A 22,685-nucleotide genomic window follows, 5' to 3' on the forward strand; every position below is an offset into this window, starting at 1 on the left:
GTATTGTAATATGCTAATAATGCAATCAGCGCATAGATCCAACCACTGATCCTTGCATGATCTACCAGTTTTAGCTGCCAAACTCAAAGTCCCATCTTCTTTTACACTTTTCTGTGCATTAACCAATCCTTGATCCACACTAATATATTATCCCAATTCCATGAGTCCTAATTTTGTAAAAGAACCTTTTTGCGTTTTTTTTTAATTCATTTTTGGGATGTGGACATAGTTGATTGGGTCAGCAGTAATTGTCAATTCCTGATGTATGCTCATCATATCAAATGCTCTTTGAAATTCCAAACACTAAATTGGTTGAATTTTTTGAAAAAGTTATAAAAGGGATTGAAGAGGGCGGAGCAGTGGACATGCTCTATATGGACTTCACTGAGATGTTTGACAAGGGTCCTCACTGTAGACTGGTTAGTAATGTTAGATCACATGGAATACAGGGAGAACCACCCATTTGGATATATAACTGGCTCGAAGGAAGAAGACAGAGGGTGGCAGTGTAGGGTTGCTTTTCAGACTGCAGGCCTGTGACCATTGATGTGCCACAAGGATTGGTGCTGGGTGGCTGCTTTTTGTCATTTAGATATTATTTGGATGTGAACATAGGAGGTATGGTTAGTAAGTTTGCAGATGACACCAAAATTGGTGGATTAGTGGACAGTGAAGGAGGTTACCTCCAGAGTACAATGGGATCTTGATCAGAAGAGCCGAGGGGCCGCAAATGGAGTTTAATTTAGATAAAAGTGAGTTGTTGAATTTTGAGAAGGCAAATCAGGGTAGGACTGATACACTTAACAGTAACATCCTGGGAAGTGTTGCTGAACAAAGAAACCTTGGAATGCACTTTTAAAATTCCTTGAAACTAGAGTCACAGGTAGACAGGATAGCAAAGAAGACATTTGATATGCTGGCCTTTATGAGTCGGTGTATTGAGTACAGGAGTTAGTAGGTCATAGGGGTTGCACAGGACAGTGGTTAGACCACTTCTGAAATACTGTGTGCAATTCTGGTCTCCTTGCTATAAGGAGGATGTTGAAAAACTTGAAAGGGTTCAGAAAAAATTTACAAGAATGTTGCCAGGGTTGGAGGGTTTGAGCTACAGGGAGAGGCTGAATAGGCTGCGGCTATTTCCCCTGTAGCGTTGGAGGCTGTGAGGTGATCTTACAGAGGTTTTGTAAAATTATGAGGCACACGGACACGGAGGCTGAATACACAAGGTCTTTTCCCTGGCGTGGGAAGTCCAAAGCTAGAGGGCATAGGTTTTACATAGATGTAAAAAAGGCCTAAGGGGCAACCTTTTCATGCAAGAGGGTGGTGCATTGTATGGAATGAGCTACCAGAGGAAGTGGTAGAGACTGATACGATTACAACACTTAAAAGGCATCTGGATGGGTATATGACTAGGAGGCATTTAGACGGATATGGGCCAAATGCTGGCAAACAGGACTAGATTAATTTAGGATATTTGGTTGGCATGGACGAGTTGGACTGAAGGGTCTGTGTCCATGCTGAACAGCTCTATGGCTCTATTCATCCACTGGTTTCCCCTTTTCCATCTTATTAGTTGCATCACCAAAAAGCTCCTAATATATTTGTAAAACATGATTTCCTTTTCATAAATCCTTGCCAATTCTGCTTAAAAATATGGATTTCTAAGTGCTTTGCATCAGGCCCCAATAACATATTATGTTTTGATGGTAGGTTCTCTTTTCTATCTTCTTCCTCTCTCAAGCATGGTATTATGCATGTTATCTGCTGATCTTTAGAGAGTGCTCTAGACTTGGAATTTTGGGAGACCAAAACACAGATAATCTGAGGCTGCTGCTTTGAAAACATCAGGTTGTCAGGTCTAAATAGATTTTCTGCTCTTAGCCTTATTATTTTTTCAGTATTTACTTTCATTAATCTCTTCCATTTATTTTTCAAATGTGTATGATCTATGTATTATATCTTTTGCCAATTTACTTTCATTTTCTCTTTGCTCATCAAGTTCTTGCTCTTCTCTTGCTGAAATTTAGTTTGCCTCAATCTTCAAGCAGACAAATCATTTTTGGCAACATAAGTCTTTTATCTAATGCTCTTAACTCCTTGTTTCGCACAGTTAGTTAACATTTTCCTTGTGGTGCTTTTCTGCCTTTAGAGGAATTTTTATTTGTCAATTTTAATTCTTTAAACAGGGGCCATTGCTTATCCAAGATAATAAAATGTGAGGCTGGATGAACACAGCAGGCCAAGCAGCATCTCAGGAGCACAAAAGCTGACGTTTCGGGCCTAGACCCTTCATCAGAGAGCTCCTCTCTGATGAAGGGTCTAGGCCCAAAACGTCAGCTTTTGTGCTCCTGAGATGCTGCTTGGCCTGCTGTGTTCATCCAGCCTCACATTTTATTATCTTGGAATTCTCCAGCATCTGCAGTTCCCATTATCTCCATTGCTTATCCACATTGTTTTAAAAATATAGTTTCCCAATCTATCATTGCAACCCTACCCTTCTTCATTTGATTTGATGAGAATTAAGATCTAATTTTGGATTTAATTAAACAGTGTTCAAAGCCAATATAAAATTCCACCATGATATGGTCACTCTTCCCTAAAGGCCCCTTTGAGGTTATAAGTTAACCTTTCCCATTGCACAACACAAGAAAACTTATTCCAGTTGATTATTTGGCATAGCAATCACAAAATGTATTTTATAATACATTTTATCCAAATGTCATGAACCTGTCCTCCAGCTTACCTGGTCTATATGAACCTTAAAGTCCTCCAATTACTATGTTAGCCTTATTACTCCAATCTCCGGATTTATCTTCACATGCTTCAATATAATTTCTGCATAAAACCTACAAACAACTCCAATGCTTTCTGCCCTTTTGTTTGTTTTTAATTTTAGCTCTACTAAACTTATTCTACTTATCTCTTCTGGTGGCCAGAGGCATTTTTGCGCAGAAAGTCATTTGCTGGCCTGGCAGCAGGGAGATCCCAAACTGACCCTACATGCTGTCCTCCACACTATTTAGGAAAGATGGAATGTAATCCTGAGGGTCAACAGGAGGAGATGACCTCTTTGCCTATCTAAACAAACTGGATGGAGACTGCAGAGAAGGTAGCAGCAATCATGCAGAGAACCAGGCTGCAGGGCTACAAAGATGTTAATGACATACTGCCATGGTGGGTACCCCACTCTGCATTCATTAGAGATTATCAGACAAATGCAAGAGTGCAGCTGTTACGGAAGGAGAGCTACAATGCTGGTTGTAATGGGGGCAAATCTGCAGCAGCGCTTAAGGGCTTGTTTATATCTTAGTGCACTTCATTCCATGCTCAGATTCATTTTTGAGATGGAGCAGTCTAACACGCTCCAGTTCTCAAAATTTTAGTTCAGAAATCTGGTTAATGGTTTCTCCACTATTTCCCTCCCAAATCTAACTTGACCAGTCAATATAAAAGTTTCACTTTTATAGTTCTCGTAATAGGGCCGTAGCTTTTTGCTCACTTAGAAAGCATATAGAAATAGAGCACAAAGCGATCCTTTGGGCAGCAGCAAGCTTGATCTGGTCATTGATAATGGAAACTGCAGATGTTGTAGAATCCAAGATGACAAACAGCCAATTTAAGATAATTAAGTTCAAATGCAGCTTTTTCTTTAAATGTTTGAGAGTGACATATGTAGAGACCCATTCTGTGCATACAAAAGAAATACACTCAAACCTTGTGACTTTTGAATTATCCTGAAGATGAGGAACCAATAATTCCCCATTGTTTTCTCAATGGCAACACTACAATAAATCTGAGCCAATTAATCAGCAAACCTGCACCTTTTCTCTGGTGATATAAATTGTGATCTTTAGAAATTTGACCTATTTGCATTTGTCCCGACGAGTGCAAGCCAAAAAGTTTCAGTAACACTTATTTTCAGCATTTTTAGAATATTTCATAAATCCTGAGAGAACAGACCAACCTTTTGGAAGTTACTTCTATGATTTAAAAAAAAATCAGATTTTGAAAATAAAATTTTTAAAAACCACAAGTCATTACAATATCTCTAATCTAAAGAAGTTATGCAATATTCCATCCATTATTTTGTATAATACTTACTCATAGTACAACCTTTAAAAAAATCAGTAAATGAATATATTTTTACAACACATTGCTTTATTATAGGCTTGTACAAGAAACCCAACACCCAACTGAAATAGAACAATGTTCTGGTCTAAAGGAGTGCAACCATCGTGATTTTCTACATCAGCTAGTGAACAGCAAACAAGTTTGTTGATCTGTAGTTCGTAAATTCAACATATAAAGTGAGACAAGAGTTTTGCTTTTCTAAATAGAAACTATGTTCCTTGAAATATAACATACACATTGAGAAATAGGACACAAATTACAATTCACAATTCATACAGTTTTCAAACTCAACCACGCCATTGTGATACAAATAGCAATTGTTGTGGCCAAAGTCAAGCATTGAAATTAAAGCCTATATACCTAAACTAAAAGCCAAAAACATGTAAATCCATTATTCTGTTATTTTACTGTCTAAAGCAAATTAGCTTCCTGCAAAAGGGTTGTTTTCAGAGTAAAAGTACAAGTAGGGTAAAGGTGCCATAGGGGTCAATGATTTGGCTCTAGTATTCTCAAATTATATCAACAATTTGGATGAGGAGATCGAGAGTAATACTATCAAATTGCAGAATATGAAACCAGGTGAGAGAGTGACAATGGTGAAGAGGACACAGAGGTGTCAGGGCAATTTAGACAAGTTCGAATGCACAGGCAGATGCAACATAATATAGATTAATGTGAAGTTGTCCTTTTTTAGTAGGAAAAATACAATGTCAGTGTATTATACTGGGAAATGTAGATGTACAAGAGAGCTTGGGTGTCTTTAACACTAGTCATTGAAAGCAAACAATCATAGCGGCAAGAGGTATGCTGGCATTCATTGCAATAGCATTTGAGTACAGCAGCAAGGAAGCCTGAATGCAGTGCTATAAGACCTTGTTAAGACCACAGTTTTGGTCTCCTTGCGCAAGAATAGAGAGGCCATGGAAGGAGCGCAAATAAGTTTTACAAGGCTGATTGCAGTGAGGGCAGATTTGTCCTGAAGAGAGATTGAGTTGCCTGTAATCACAGAGGTGTAGACACCACTGCATGCAAGTAGTGACCTTCTAGCACATGCCAGAAATCAGAGCAATAGATTTCAGCATATTCTATGCCTTATCCTTTTTGCCTTCAGGAATATTCCTCCTATCAGCCAGAAAGTTTTTTTTCTTAAAGTAAATCTCTGCAGAGAGAAATATACTTTTCTCATTTCCTAAAGAGTGTATGTGTGTGTTTTGGATTATTTAGAGGTATATACATTTTTTTACTGTGTATGATAATCAGCATCTTCTGAACAAGTTTTGTTTTCCTAATAAAACAATTTATTTATTAAAGAAATCTTGTTGATAATTTTTTTAAAATATTTAAAACCTGATATAGATAAACCATTCCAGTAACTGGGAAAAATATTTTGATTGTGTTGCGATCTATGGAGTAATAGTACTAGACAGTGTGCTCCTCCAGCCTTGCTTGTAAAAAGACATTACAGGAATAATTAATATAATTAATGACTTTTTTCCTATTGGCACAAAAAGGATCTTAAAATGTTGCTTTAGTTTTGCTTACTAATCTAAGTTTAGCAAAATATAAGATCTGTAAATTGATTTTATTACAAGCAGTACTTTAAGTAAAAATTCATTGTTCTGTTGACCAAACAGGTATTATAACTTCAAAATGGACAGACTGGCCAATATTTGCGCAATGTCTGACTGAATTAACATAACATAAAGGCACAAAAATATATAAGTACCGGCACAATAGCATTTGAAAAATTTTTTTAAAAACACACAAAAATACGAGTAGGACAAAAAGCGATGTGGAAATTTGTCAGCATGATCATAAGGTTGTTCAGATCATTAGGTGTTATGACATATGGAACTATAAAGGTGTTTCAAAAAATTTAGTAACATGTAATTTGAAAGACAAAATCTAAAAACATTGCACGAAAAAATTAGCATTTTATTTAGCATTAAGCATATTCCCCAGTGTTCTTCTGTTGAGAGATCTGGACCTATTTTAATAATGCTTCATACCATCACATGATTTTTCCTCACCTTACTACCTTTGTATTACAGGCCACATGCTAAGCAATCAGCTACATAATACAGCCTCTTAAAATGGAGTAAAGTTAGACCATTTCAATGTCCAGCAAAGAACTGAATACAGTAAATAGTTCATCCATTTCACCAACACCTTCCACCCCAACCTCAAGTTCACCTGGGCTGTCTCCAACACATCCCTTACCTTCCTGGACCTTTCTGTCTCCATCTCAGGCAACCACCTACAAACTGATGTCCATTTCAAGCCAAACCAACTCCCACAGCTACCTGGAATACACCTCCTCCCACCCACCCTCCTGCAAAAATTCCATCCCCTATTCCCAATTCCTTCACCTCTGCCGCACCTGCTCCCAGGATGAGGCATTTCACTCCCACTCATCCCAGATGTCCTCATTCTTCAAGGGCCGCAACACCCACCCCCACCCCCGTAGTGGTCGAGAACGCCCTCGACCGTGTCTCCCGCATTTCCCGCACCTCATCCCTCACACCCCGCCCTCGCAATAGCCGCCCAAAGGGAATCCCCATAGTCCTCACATACCACCCCACCAACCTCCGGATACAACGCATCATCCTCTGACACTTCCGCCATCTACAATCCGACCCCACCATCAAAGACCACGCTTGTCTGCCTTCTGGAGAGACCACTCTCTCCACGACTCCCTTGTCCGCTCCACACTCCCCTCCAACCCCACAACACCCGGCACTTTCCCCTGCAACCGCTGGAGGTGCTACACCTGCCCCCCACCACCACCTTCACCCCCACGATGACTTTCCACGTCAAGATGTTCACCTGCACATCTGCCAATGTGGTATACTGCATCCGCTGTACACAGTGTGCCTTCCCCAACATTGGGGAAATCAAGCGGAGACTTGGGGGCCGTTTTGCAAAACACTTATGTTCCGTTCTCAGCAAACAACTGCAACTTCCAGTTGCGAACCATTTCAACACCGCCTCCCATTCCTTAGACAACGTGTCCATTCTGGGCCTCCTGCAGTGCCATAATGATGCCACCCGTAGGTTGCAGGAACAGCAACTCATATTTTGCTTGGGAACCCTGCAGCCCAATGGTATCAATGTGGATTTCACCAGCTTCAAAATCTCCCCTCCCCCCCCCACTGCATCCCAAAACCAGCGCAGCACGTGCCCACCTGCCTAACCTGTTCTTCCTCTCACCTATCCCCTCCTCCCACCTCAAGCCACACCTCTATTTCCTACCTACTAAACTCATCCCGCCCCCTTGACCTGTCCATCCTCCCCGGACTGACCTATCCCCTCCCTACCTCCGCACCCATTCTCTTCTCTGCACCTATCTTCTCCTCTATCTTCAGTCCGCCTCCCCCTCTCTCCCTATTTATTTCAGGATCCTCTCCCCATCCCCCTTTTCTGATGAAGGATCTAGGCTCGAAACGTCAGCTTTTGTGCTCCTAAGACGTTGCTTGGCCTGCTGTGTTCATCCAGCCCCACACTTTGCTATCTTAAAGTAAATACTAACATCTGCAAAGGTCACTGAACTTCTGTACAAATAGGACAGTGCAGATGCTAAAGATCTGAAATAAAAGCAAAATGCTGGAGAAACCCAGAAGGTCTTACAGCATCTGTAAACAGGGAAACAGTTAACATTTTCAGTTTAATAGGAGTCTTTTTCAGAAGCAAAGGAGGCTGGAAATGATCAACTTTATACTGTTACAAAGTAGGATGAGAAGCAAGTGGAACAGATGGTGAAGGTGTCCAGAGAAAAAGGCAGAGAGTTCCAAGGGTAGTAACAATTTTCTCATTTCTGTTTCCTGTCTGTTTTTTTGGCCATCTTGAGCTTCTTCATTCTCTCACCTTCAAGCTGCTTTAACTCTAATTGAATATCACCTGATTTTGATAGTCACTCCCCAGAATACAAAGCTATTGTGTTGTATTTGTTTAATACTCATTTTTGCATCTTGTATTTCTCTTGTACTTGTCTCTTCTATTTCCTTTAAACAAAAATGCCATACTAATACCTCAATGATCTCTTCCTTGGCAGCTCTGCCATGTAACACTACCTCCAGTTTACTTGCCAAGTCAATTAACCTATCTTTGAATGGTCCTTCAAGACTGCCAAGAACAACTCTGCCACCTGCAGGAAATTCTTTGCCATTTCCAAAGCAATACCTTAAATGCAGCAGACAGCCTGGCTCCTCCCTCTTTACCTTTGTTATTTACTAATATCACATCCAAATCAGCATTGTTTAATGCTTCAAATCAATCATGGCCAAGCTCCCAAATTTTGTTATAACTTGCTGAGAGCTTGCTGGAAATCAAGCACTGTTATTACGAAGTCATTACAAAGTTATGGATTTTTAAATGTACACAGAATTTCTCAATTTAACGGTCATTTAGGTCCAGGTTGACAGAAGCATGGATCATGTTTCTGCACTTGATGATAATTACTATTTATTACAAATAATTAAACTCTTACTACAGGTAAACAACAATGAACTGTTGGCACATAACTATGCTGGTTAAAACTCTAACCACTGAACCAACTACCTAGTCTATCCTCCTGTTCATAGACCCACGTTTATCCTCCGTCTGTGCGTGTGTGTAAGTATGAGTTTATAAAGGGGTTAGGGAATTACTGACAGACTATATTGACAGCTAGTGTCTATTTACATCTAATAAATAACAATTTTTCTAAAGTTCAGAAACCTGATCCATGCTGTCTGTCAACCTGGGTTTGAAAATTAGGTAAATTAGGGAATTCTGCATATTTTAAATTTTTTTAAACTTTTGTGATGATTCCAGGAAAAGCAGGGCTTTATTTCCAGCTCACTACGCCAGTGAGGCACACCAGAGCCAAACAGTTGTTGCAGGCAGGAGGCATTTGTCACTGTTAATTGGTCACTTCACAGACTGATCAGCTACTTATTGCCTAAATATCCATTCATACACAGGCCCCAGGTTCCAATTCATCTTTATCTAGGCTTTCTCCAATGTTTGCACTAACACCTGTATAAACAGTACTTACAATGAATGTCAGGTAACTTTTTTTAAAGCAAGTGTAGTAATCCTTCAATCTGTGGCTTTTAAAACAGTTCTTTTCCCATTTCAGTTCACAATTTAAAAAATTCAAAGAAACAGTACTTATGCAAGAAATAGTAAGAACTGCCATTACTAGAGTCAGCGATAACAGTGAGGAGCTGGAGGAGCACAGCTGGCCATGCAGCAAAGGAGCAGGAGAGTTGACGTTTTGGGTCGGGGCCCTCCTTCAGAAATGGGAGAGGGGGGAATGGAGGTCTGAAATAAATACAGACTGGAGGGGTGGGGCTGGGGAAGGTGGTTGGGATGGTGATAGGTGTCTAGGTAGGGGTTGGTCAGTGGGATGGAGGTAGGGAGAGTTTGAAACTCCACATTGAGACCATAGGGTTGTAGGTTCCCAAGGCTGAATAGGAGGCGCTGCTCCTCCAATTTCTAGGTGATGTCACTGTGACACTGAAGCCAGTCCAGGATGGACATGTCGCCCAGGGAGTGGGTGGGAGAGTTGAAATGGTTCACAACTGGAAGACATTAATTTCAACATCAGATCATAAACACTGTCCCTCATTTTGATTCACCTCCACACTTCGCTCTCCCTAATGTCTTGTTTACATGGGTTTGCTTTCTGAAGACCAGATCTTTTTCCTGCAGTTAACTCCTATCACTAATATCTATGCTGAATTTGTATCTCAGTCTACTATCAGGGCTCCATTTGCATTTTTCACTGGGCACCCTTACCATCCTATACGTTTGCTCCCCTTTTCCTTTGTCAATAGCATAGAGAAACATTATTTGCCACCCCCTTTCTGTTCCAAAGCAGAAGCATGTTGGTCTCAAAACACTCTCTCTCTCTCCCCCTCACCCCCTCCACCACCCCCCCCCCCCCCCCACCCCACACAGACGCTGCCAGACTCCGCTGGATTTTTCCAGAAAATTGTTTTTAATCTGAAATTTTATACTTGCAATTTATGAGACAACAGAACTGAATTCAAATTCTGTCTTACAATCACAATATCTTTACATACAAGCGTAAGTGCAAACTACTTCAATCGACCTGTGGACTCACACTTAGCGCACTTCTGAGTTATAAAATCATGAAAACAAGAATTGCCCAATCTCTCAAATTCTACTTTCAAAGAAAGATAAAGCTCAACTACAATATACAACACTCATGACGGGGCTAAACGTTCTTGGGGAAAGACCCATAATTCTAATCATTATTTACTTCAGAATTTTCTGGAATAGAGCATCTGGCAATGTATCCATTTTCTGGCACCTTTCAATGAAAAATTGTTTTCCATCGTAACTTTCTGAAAATGGAAGCTGATAATGGGACAGCAATGGAGCGCGTGGAACATTATCAACTGATTAAATTTAAAGGATAAGTAATGAAACAAGGATGGTTGAAGAGGAAGATAAATTTGAGTCACATCAAGGAAAGAGAAATTAAGAGATTGAAAGAAAGATTAGATAAAGTGACATATAAAAGAGAAAACGGAACAAAAGAAAAACTTAACCTTTGATAGGGTTTATAATATTTGACTGTTCACACATGAACTAAAATTCAATATTTTAATATCCTTTCTACACCAGTTATCATGTTTTCAAAAAGGTGAGAAACAGTTAAGTTCTGGCTTGAATTTTCTGCAGTGAATTTAGGGACAATAACACGAGAAAGGTGACATATTGGCTAATCAAGGAAGCTGGGGACATTCATGAAGTTATAAATGGGTTTTGGCCAAGTTGCTGAGCCAGTGTACAAATATTAGTCACACCACTACAAGTCATAATCACAAACTGAAGTATTTGAAGGTTTCTTTATCCCTATTGCCAGTTTGAACATCTTTTACAAAATTAACTCCAATTTACATTTCACCATTATCAGACTCAATACATAGAACTAACTTGCACCAAAACCAGAGGAAACAAGATAAATTGTAATCAATTTTTCTCAATCTGAACAGATATCATGGTGCTACTGTTGTCCATTTAGAACTTAAATCCATCCTCTAATTAATTGATATACATCTTAAGTTACTAATACCAGAGCAAAAGGTGACTGATGGATGACCTCACAGGTGTCCTGATCATTCTGAAGGGGTTTAACAGGGTGATTAAGAAAAGAATGTTGTCAGTTTGTGGGGTATTCCAAAATTAGGAGTCATAAATACGAGACAAGTAAATTCTAGAAGAAATTCAAGACAAACTTCTTTACTCAAGGTGGTTGGGGTGTGCAATCTGCTACCAAGTGAATGAATATCCTAGGTGCAGTCTAGTTTAACTAAGCCCACGAGAGAGAAAGTAGTAAGGATATGGGTCAGATGAAGTCGAGAGGAAGAAACTCATGTAAACCATAAACACTAGATGTGTTTGTTTTCTCCCTAAAGAGGGCACCAAAGGTGTGTTGCAAAATGCATGAAGCAAAATAAATAAATGGACCAGCAAGTTATGGTGATTGCAACTCACTCAAATCTCCTGAACTTGCTCACAGATTTTTCAAATGAATATCAACGATGTGTGTCATTATAGTGCCATTATATGTCATGACTCACAATTCCAATGATCCAAGTAATAATGGTAATCCCAATGGAACCATCTTTGCTCAAGTTTTAGAGTTAATGGGAACTGCAGATGCTGGAAAATCCAAGATAACAAAGTGTGTAGCTGGATGAACACAGCAGGTCAAGCAGCATCTCAGGAGTGCAAAACCTGACGTTTCGGGCCTAGATCCTTCATCAGAGAGGGGGATGGGGAGAGGGTTCTGAAATAAGTAGGGACAGAGGGGGAGGTGGACCAAAGGTGGGTAGAGGAGAAGATAGGTGGAGAGGAGAGTATAGGTGGGAAGGGGATAGGTCAGTCTGGGGAGGACTGACAGGTCAAGGAGGCGGGATGAGGTTGGTAGGTTGGTAGGTGGGAAATGGAGGTGCGGCTTGAGGGGAAAGAGGGTATAGGTGAGAGAAAGAACAGGTTAGGGAGGCGGGGACGAGCTGGACTGGTTTGGTGATGCAGTGGGGGAGGGGACGAGCTGGGCTGGTTTTGGGATCCCCTCCCCACCTCCCACCTATACTCTCCTCTCCACCTATCTTCTCCTCTATCCATCTTTGGTCCGCCTCCCCCTCTGTCCCTATTCATTTAAGAACCCTCTTCCCATTCCCCCCTCTGAAGAAGGTTCTAGGCCCAAAACGTCAGCTTTTGTGCTCCCGAGATGCTGCTTGGCCTGCTGCGTTCATCCAGCTACACACTTTGTTATCTTGCTCAAGTTTTATTTTATTTTTATAATTTTGACATAAACGATAACAATAATTTAGAAGCATAAATCCTTTTCCTTTGAAAAACAGTGTGCATCTATCTCTTGGATATATTCAGAAGATTAAGTAGTTACGCTTCTAAATTATTGACCATGCAGAATAGTGAATCATTGCATTTGTACTGAATAAGTTTTGTTTTTGATACTAGGCTGATTATGTTTATTAAGAAACTCTGTTAATTGATCTTGCTGTTTAAAACATTATATAGATTTAATTAGTCATATTGATACTGGAGTAATTATTTTTATTTTACATTGTGACCCGGGGTGTGGTGGGAATAGAGTTAAGACACACCCTTCCAGCCTAGGTTGTAAGAAATTAGAGCCAATAAATAATAGAGCAAGACACCGAATGACCAAATTACTGAGACGTAATAAAGTGGATTCTTCAATATCCTTTGCACAAATGTATTAGGTATATTAAACGGAATGTCCACTACTTCCTGCTAATAACTAAAGAAAAAGTACCCAATACAGAATGTGTTAGCTTGGAAGATTCCAATTGATTTATGTAATAAAAGATGGTGGCCAGAAGCAATCAACCATATAGCTCCAGTGGGGACTTGGAAACTTGTCTAAAAACTTCCAGGGAGTTAAGAGTCATTAAGTAACCTGATCACAGCAAAAATAGTTTAAACAAAATAATCACTAGTGCTGTCTGATCACAAAGATAACAAAGTTTCTTCCATACACTAAAATTAGGAAAGGAGATAGACATTCAGAACAACTTCAGCTTTTGACTTTGATCAGTGATTACTGCAATGACTATATTAAATAATTCTACAGTTAGTGTGAAGAGAATTATCCAGATGCAGACTTATTCCAGCATTTACCTTACCTCCAACTGAAATATTCCAACTGGGTCTGCTCAAGGTCTGAATGAGCCAGAAATAGGTAATGCAACTTTTGGTTTTAGAAATCAGTGACCATTGACACCAGACGCGCTGCATGGCATTACTGCCATTGGTGCATGGGTTACACTAAAAATTAACTTTTGTTCCGGCAGTGGGTGAGGGGCGTGACTTAGAAATTAAGATTTTTTGAGACCTAATTGAGGCCATTAAGATCTGATTTTTTGCTTCTCCACCAGACCAGAACTTAAGATATGTTTCTATCTTTGTCCATGATATGCAGATGGTGGAGGTTAGCAGGGCTGAGCACTAGGCTCATGCACTCCCATTTGCTTTGTCATTTTTTCTTTTCTTTCTGTTTTTACTCTTTTTCTTTTCTTTGAAGCCTAGAAAGTGGTGGGTGAAGGATGCCGCTTTGGCGGCAGCAATGCCAGGACAAGTCAGACATGGCTCCACCCTGGCCAGGGTCTCTTGGCAAGCGAGGAGCAGGGACCGGGCCAATTCCCCTGGCCCAGACTTGCAGGCTGGGCCAAGGGTCCGGGCACTTAAGCAAGAGGACCCGAATGACCAGCGACGGCCTCTGGAGGAGCATCGGATGGTGGAGAGGAAGTATGGAACTTGCGCATCACTGGGCTCACGGTTCCTACTACGATACAGAGGTCATGAACCGAGACCCCAGAGCCTATTGTAGAGACAAGAAGCACATTCCAAAGCCCCTGGCCAGCATCAAGCAGTGACTGGAGGTACAGCAGAGAAGGAAAAGAGAGAAAAATGAACTCTATTTGCAATACAATCTTGCATTACCTTGTGTTTCAACATGACGCCAGAGCACAGCAACACTTTGCGTCTAACATGCAAGAAGTCCCTTTTCACTGACTTTCATATACGTGACACTAAACTTAAATCTAATTATGACCCTTCAACGAAAAGGGGCACAAAAGTTCAACCACACATATTAGTAGCTAAAATCAACTGTAAAAGGAATTTTTCCTTTACAGTTGCTCAGGATCTTTTCAAATTGGCAAGGCAGTGACAGCCATTTGATCAAGTGGTGAAAACATCATTTTCCCATTACAATCGTTCACTGTTCCCTTCAAAAGCATGTGAGTGATCAATTTATAAACTGGATGCAACAGTTATCCCCGGCAGTAAATCTCTATAAAGTAAAGTAATCTCTTTGCTATCATAACAGGCAAAAACAAGATAAATCAAATAAGAAACCCTACCTTTCAAAGCTTCAATTCTTTTTCTGTTTGAGAAAAATAAGATGTTAATAAATGCATATGCCATTTATAAATAATGCAAATTTCAAGACAACTATTGAAAAATAAAAAAAACTCTAATACGGTCAGAAATTTGGGTCAGTCAAATAGTACTCAGGGGCGTAAAATGTCTAGTTTAACCTTAACAGTGACTGGGGGGGGGGGGCGGCGAAAGAGTTGGTGGATAGAGTGTGGAGCTTGTTCCATTAGGAGAACTGAGAGACACGCATATATTTTGGAAAATCCAGTACTGCATGTAAAATATATTTTAATTGACTGCCAAATATCATTTCCTGGTGTCCATGCTACCTGCATTATAAAAGGTTTTTTATCTCCTCAGTCAGTCTTCATTTTAAAACATTCTCAACACACATGTGCTCGCAAAACTATTCCTCAACCGCTAACTTCACTTCCACCTCTAAAGCCCTTTGAAAATATCTTTGCGTCCTAAACCCACATCCATCATTTCTCCAAGATAACAAAGTGTGGAGCTGGATGAACACAGCAGGCCAAGCAGCATCTCAGAAGCACAAAAGCTGACGTTTCGGGCTTAGACCCTTCATCGAAACGTCAGCTTTTGTGCTCCCGAGATGCTGCTTGGCCTGCTGTGTTCATCCAGCTCCACACTTTGTTATCTTGGATTCTCCAGTATCTGCAGTTCCCATTATCACTCCATCATTTCTCCAACTGCTTGGTTGAATCTTACTAATCAGATTCCTGCTCATTAGAGCAGTGAGATGACCCCAGCCACAAAGTCTTTTATATGGTCACCCACACCATTCTCTTCTAATGTCTTGCCACTTTTTCTCAGTGAAGTCATGCCATCCTTTCTTGGTACCATTCTTAACTTTGTAGCAAAGTTTACCTCTGGAATGTCAAAGAGCCTATGCCTCAGAAACGGAGCCAGCTACCACTTGTGTGCTCACAATACCTATTTCAACCTTTGCACCACTTGTCTCGACTCCTTCACTATCTGTGTTGTTAGGACTGAAGCCATCAGCTTTGGCCCTCACCACAAACTCCATATACTTCTCTCCACACATATCTATTGCCAAGCCACTGTCACAAGTTGATTCTAACAGTGGTCAACTACTACCTATCCAAAATCCTATTCCACATATTAGGTTCCACTCCAAGTCTTCTGGTGTCCAAATTCACATTGTCATGTTTAAACTGCCTTTGGGCTGTGTGCCTTATATATAAAACTTTTCCCCAAACCCATTTCCTCTCTTGAATTTCCTCCCAAGATCCTTTCGTTTCTCCACATTTTAATCCTTTAAGGCCTTCTTAAAACCTAAACTTTATCTGTCTCCTTGGGCATCTGTGTAGTTATATAAATGCAAATTGTCATTCTCAAGCTTCATCATGTCAACACTGATGTTCCAACAGAATGATACCCACAACCCATTAATCTGAAAAAAAAATGTAAACCTTAACTTAGGCTCTTTGTCCTATTAGAAACAGGAATGGACCACATTTCCATGCTTCTTCTGACACAACAGGCTATCATCACTTCTCTTACAGTGGCAAGTCCTTCTCCAATTCATAAAAGATTGCAAACTCCTCTTTTGCAAAGAAACTGTCTCCTAATGCCTACATTCTCACTTCAGACATTAACCCAGGGAACCAAGGGGAAAAAAACCACAAACAGCCAGAATTCTTACTCCATGAAAGCTTCAAATGATCATCTTCATGCTGCATTGTTCAAGCATTCCCTCAAGTACCAGAAATATAGGCAATATTGTGTCATAATAAATTTGTATTTGTTACCTCTTTTGTTTCTTGTGGTTTTCCAACTGAACGATCTGTAACTGTTTATATCGCTCAAGTTCACATTGCTCACAGGTATCCTCCAGATGAAGCAAGTGACCCTCTAACTCTTGAAATTCTGTTTCCAATTCAACTGCAAAAGAATGAAAGTAACCAAATCTCAAACATATTACTGTTTTGAAAATAATTCTTTGTTCCAACATACAATTGACATAGCATGCAAAATGCTATGTACTCAATCGAAGTCCACTAAGTCAGGAATCAGTTACAGATAAAGGAAGCAGGTAACAGATCTGACAAAATGCGCAGCTTTGGTAGATAAATCAGATCTGACGTAGACGAGAATTTTTAGGGTGTTTATGAGAAAAAAAGTGACATGAAAAGGTAGCAGGCAGGCAATTGGGTAGTAATTCAAATAGAACTCTAAAACAAGACAGTGCCTTAAACCAGCACAGTGAAACTCAAGTACCATACCAAATTTACAGGTTAGCTTAGTAAATAAAATTGAAGTATAATAGAATTATAGTAAGTATTAGCACAGCATCATAGAGATATTCATTATCATTAATAGTTTATAAAAGGTACCACCTAACTCTCAGAAAACATTTTTATTCTATGATCACGAATGGGCAAGCTGAGGCGTATTGCTGGAATTCATGCAGGATATGGAGAAGTCAAAAGATTTCTTTAATCTTCAAGGATAAGACATTAGAAGTGTCTCCAGATGCTTGACGGAGCTCGGGTTTCCAAGCTCAAGGAGCAGCTAAAGTGAATACAAAGCAAAGAGAATGAGGGACCCAGATTTTCCGCTGGCTAGACGACCATTATTTCAGCACAGATCAGAGGTGTGCACAGAGGACGCTGCAGAATTGCCATCGTGACGGTGTCTGAAGAAATTGTCCAGGAAATTGACAGAACACTTGCAAAAATTGAAAAAAAGACATGGTTCATGAAGTTAAAAGAATATTGAGTATATATTTGAATTACACTCTTCATAATCATTTTGCAGCATTTTTGATTTGCAACATATTAAGATGGATTTATTGAAAAGTATTTTTCCTGCATTTCTAATTCTGACAGGCTGCCTACCACAGTCAAATCTATTGCAACACTGCAGGGCTGATGTGTTACTGTATTTAAGATCCTATTAAATAAATGTGCTGAGAATACAGCAGCTAACTTTAGATTTTCAATTTTCCAATATTTTTGTTTACTAGCAATTAGAAATGCAAATAGAGAAAACGCTTAAAGGATTAAATAATCTTCATGCTATTTGTGATCACATTAAACAACAAGCAATGTGAGAACTAATATGAAGCAATGACAGCTGTTATAGTATATTGCTTGCTCAACCTCTTTCCAGCTAGTTTGGCACAGTCAGACAGTTATTTTTAAACAGAAGAATCTAAAATTACAGCATTAACTGCTGCCAGATGGCCAGCCGCATCGCCCACATAACTTTATAACATGTCTCACGTTCCTCTGAGCCACATTTCAAACTACAATTCCATAAAATTATAGATAAATCTTAAAACCTCATTCCTGTAGATTTACAGGCACTCAAATGAAACACTGCAAAACATATGCAGCACTCATACTTCCATTCACATTTAAAAACTTCATTCTACAAGAAGCATAGATTGCAAGTTGAAATTTAAGCTTTGACTCAACTAAAACAGTGATATGGAACTTTGCAGCACAAAAAAGGTCCATCGTATTTGCTACCACTTAAACGGGTTTAATTCCAATTGCTTGTCCTCTTTAAATTCTACTTAATTGTACTATAGGGTGACCTGAAAGAATTGGAGATACAATCCTAGCACAGATGAATATCCATTCTCGGTCAATCATTATAACAGCATATCAGTCACCGAAGGTTATTTAAGACAGACAGATCAAAGAAACTTAAACAATTTCAAATTCCTAAATGCAACACTAAAAACATGTAAATACATTTAACCTAAGCATTAGGCAAATAGGCGGAATCCTGGATAACTTATAGCAGCTCATTTGCACTTTTCCTGAATTTATTAGTCATTATTTGCCATTCATGATGGAGTCTCCTCTAACTATGTGGAGTTCAAACACAGGTTGTGACCACTTTGCTGATCGCTTTCTCTTCCAGTTTGCTGATTTGATCCCAGGATTCCAATCACCTGCCGTTTTAATTCTTAATTCCACACGGGGTCTCTGCTCCTGACTTCCTATGCTATTGCAATGAAGTTCAAGGCACAGTACCTCATCTTTAATCAGGCATCTTACAGCCTTCAAGATGTATCACTGAGTTCAACAATTTCAGATCAAAACTTTTTCTTATATTTTCAGACATCAGGTTCTTGTAATGATTCCTATACCACTTATACATCCTCCAGCCTTAAATTTTGTTTTTTTGCTAGTCCTATTACCTTAATCCTTTTTATCAAGCATCTATATCCTTTTTGTATTTTAATCTCTCTATCCTCCAACCCTCTTTTCTTTCCTGGCTGCCATCACCCTTTCCCTGACTCAGTAACATTTCAGTTTTGGCAAAATGTCACCAATGCTGTTCCAAGTGGTGTGTAAATAGCTATTGGCCTAAAACATTTATTTACACAAGATGACACGATTGATCACATGTATAATAAGTGACCAAATGCAATTGCCCCTTTCCTTATAAAAAGAAAGCATGCACTGTGTTTTCAGGTTTGAATTACCCAGAGGGTTAATAAAGAAAATCATAAGTGAACTGAAAACTACGCTTTTCAGTTTGTCCCAATTTTGACCGTCTGGTACGTCATGAGCAGCAGCGTAGCTTCATGTTCATTACAAGTAATGAACTGGCTAATGTGGTCCTTAATCTCTGCTTATCTTTGGTCACCAAAGCATTTTTCTTGCATCTCTCAGACTGGACATCATTCCTTCTTAGTGGGCGTAGATGTGTCCCAACATCTCTATGCTCATTTCTTAGGGGATACTGGTGACTTACTTTGTACAAGATGCCATCAATACGTTGTCTACGCTCAATACTCTCACATAGCAACAGATCTATCTTTGATACTGCTGAAAGGCTGGACTGAAACTACTTCCAGTCATGTAGCCTGACCTGAGGAAAACACTCAACTGCCAGATTTAATGTCTCTGCTGGGTTGATAGCTTCCAAAAGTAAAACATTTAAAACATGTCGAAGGCTGCAGAAAAGGCTTTCTAAAAGAGTCAACCAAGATATAATTTCTGATTTTGTCAAGAGTTGCCAGCATATATTTTCTTTGTATAAGAACTGATCGAAGGGTTTCACAGAGTTCAGGAAGGGCATACTTTGATTTGAGAGGTGACAACACATTCAGGATCTTTACAGAGGAAGGGGATGTTTGAAATAGGCCAGTAGTTGCAAAGAAAGGAGTATCGTGAATGCTTTCTTAACTACCTTACTAAACTCCCATGCCACCTTCAGAGATCTGTAAAGATTTGCCCCAAGATCCCTCTGTTCCTGTCAGCTTGCCATAATCATTGAGTACTTCCTTGTCTAGTTCCTTCTTCCAAAGCACATCACCTCACATTTATCAAGATTAACCTGACCAACCTGTTTATATCCTCCTGTAACTCATATCCCCCACATTCTCATCTACATCATTTAAGAATATCACAAACACAAAAGAAACCAGCACCGATCCTGTAGTACGTTAATGCATACCAGGCTCCAGCCACATGAACAGCTCACTTACACCACTGTGTCTCCTGTCACTAAGCCAATTTTGGATCCATCGTGCCAAAAGTTGTCCTGGATCCCATGAGATTTCACTTTCTTTATCAGATTGCCTGTGTAGGAGCCAGTCATAAATCTTGCTGAAATCCAAATAAACAACAAGCGACCAACCTACCCTCATCCAAACACTTGATCATCTCCTCCAGAAATTGCACCAGATTTATCAGGGAGGTCATGCCTAAGTCATGCTGACTATCCCAATCAAATACTGCCTTTCTAAATGAAGACTGACTTTCCCCTTTCCTATTTTCTCCACTGTATAGATTTCAGCAAGGCTTTGACAAGTTCCCACACAGGGAAATGATAAAGAAGGCAAAATCTCATGGGATCCAGGGTAACTTAGCAAGGTAGAACCAAAATTAGCTTAGTGATAGGAGACATGAGGGTGGTGGAAGTAGTTGCTCATGTGACGGCAGCCTGATGTGCAATAGCCCATGACAGGGATCAGTGCTGGTTTCCTTATTGTTTGTGATATTCATGAATGATGTCAGACTCACTAGTGTCTAGTTCCCTAGTCTATCTCAATCACTCTTTTTGTAAACTGGAGCCATATTAGCTGTGCTCCAGACCCTGTGGCCAAGACAATTTAAACAAAAATTAGGTTAGGGCCTCTGTAACAGTGGTCAAAGATCGTTTTTGTGACTGGAAGCCTATGTAAGGGGCCGCACAGTGGCTCAGTGGTTAGCACTGTAGCCTCACAGCGCCAGGCACCCAGGTTCAATTCCAGCCTTGGGCGACCGCCTGTGCGGAGTTTGCATGTTCTTCCCGTGTCCGCGTGGGTTTCCTCCGGGTGCTCCGGTTTCTTCCCAAAGTCCAAAGATGTGCAGGCTATGTGGATCAGCCATGCTAAATTGCCCGTAGTGTTCAGGGGTGTGTGGATTATAGGGGGAATGGGTCTGGATTGGATGCTCCAAGGGGCGGTGTGGACTTGTGTGCCAAAGGGCCAGTTTCCACACTGTAGGTAATCTAATCTAATCCAATCCAATCCAATCCAATCCAATCCAGAGTGCCACCAAAGGGTTCAGTGACAAGTCCCTTTTTATTTGTGATGTACATTAACAAGCTGGATACAGACAATCTAGGTTGAGATGTAGAATACAGGAGCGAGATTACAGCTTTCTAAAACATTGTTTAGGCCCCAGATGGAATGCCGTGTGCACTATCGGAAGGATATGATTGCACTGGTGACAATGCAGAAGAGATTCACAAGGTTGTTGCTTGCGATGAAAAGTGTCAGTTATGAGGAGAGCCTTTGTAGGCTGGGTTTGTTTTCTTTGGAGAAGACGAAGTGAAGGGGAAATGGGAATGAGGTATACAAAAATGATGAGATGTGTAAATCATGAGCAGCTTTTCCCCATGGCAGAGGTATCTGAGACCAGAGGACGCAAGTTTAAGGTGAAGAACAAAGAACAGTACAGCACAAGAACTGACCCTTTGGCTGACCCAGACTGTACTGACATATGAAGCCTTTCTAAACTAAAATCTTTTCTTCTACATGGTCTGTATCCTTCTATGCCCTGCCTATTTGTACATCTGTCAAGATGCCTTTAAAACATTGTTGTATCTGCTGCTTCACCTCTGGCAGCACGTTCCAAAAACTTGCCACCCTGTCTTGTGAAAAAAAACTTGCCCCTCTCATCTCCTTTAAACATACCTCTTTTACCTAACTCTATGTCCCCTAGTAATTCTAGCAAGATTCTGACTATCCATTCTATCCACGTCTTTCATAACTTGGCACACTTCTATCACATCATCCCTCATCCTTTGATGTTCAAGTGAAAGCAAAACAAGTTTGTCTCCTTACAGGCAATACCCTCCAAACTGTGCAACATCCTGATAAACTGTTCCTGTACCCTCTCCAAAGCCGCCACATTCTTCTAGTAGTGTGGCACCAGTCCAGCATGCAACATTCTAAATGCGGACTAACTAAAGTTTTACATGGCTTGCCACTTTTATACGCTATGCCCTGACTGAAGGCAAGCAGGCTATATACCTTCTTGACTACCTTATCCACTTGAGTTGCCACTTTCAGGGAACTGCAACCCTATACATCTAGATTCCTGTGTGAGGGTTCTGCATACCTCCCTCCTGTATTAGATCTGCGAAATTCTAGCCTATCTAGATCCTGATGTATCCTCTAACAATCCTCACTATCCGCAGCTCCCCCAATCTTTATGTTGTCCCAAATTTACTAATCAGGCCTGCTACATTCTCCTCTAAATCATCTATAAAAATTATAACCAACAGGAGTCCCAGCACTGATCCCTGCAGAACACCACTGGTTGCAGTCGTCCAGTCTGAAAAACACCCTTCCACCACTTCTGTCTTCTACAACAAAGCAGTTCTGTATCCATCTTACCAATTCACCACAAATCGAATGCAACTTCAACTTTTGTATCAGCCTGCCATGAGGGACTCTGACAGAGGCTTTGCTAAAGCCCATATAGACAGCATCTCCCAACCTGCCTTCAATTAGTTTTGTCACTTTGTCAAAAAAATTCACTCAGGTTCGTTAGACACAGTTTCCCCCACGCAAAGCCATGCTGCTGATCATTAATAAGCCCACGTTTTCCAAGTGA

General features: G+C 40.2%; 1 protein-coding gene across 5 annotated transcripts in view; it reads right to left on the bottom strand.

The window, feature by feature from the left end:
• LOC125449139 (dysbindin-like) overlaps positions 1 to 22,685 on the bottom strand; it is a 218,738-nt gene that overhangs the window by 115,440 nt on the left and 80,613 nt on the right. For 4 of the 5 annotated variants that reach the window (XM_048524802.2, XM_059653468.1, XM_048524806.2 and 1 more), the window contains 2 exons: positions 16,365 to 16,497; positions 14,559 to 14,581 (listed from right to left, as the gene is read on the bottom strand). The exons of the other annotated variant lie outside the window; for it this stretch is intronic. In XM_048524802.2, the coding sequence (XP_048380759.1) occupies positions 14,559 to 14,581; positions 16,365 to 16,497 (156 nt within the window). The remainder of the gene's footprint in view (positions 1 to 14,558; positions 14,582 to 16,364; positions 16,498 to 22,685) is intronic. 5 annotated transcript variants of the gene reach the window in all.

Source organism: Stegostoma tigrinum, chromosome 2 (assembly GCF_030684315.1).
Source record: "Stegostoma tigrinum isolate sSteTig4 chromosome 2, sSteTig4.hap1, whole genome shotgun sequence".
Lineage (NCBI taxonomy): Eukaryota > Metazoa > Chordata > Chondrichthyes > Orectolobiformes > Stegostomatidae > Stegostoma > Stegostoma tigrinum.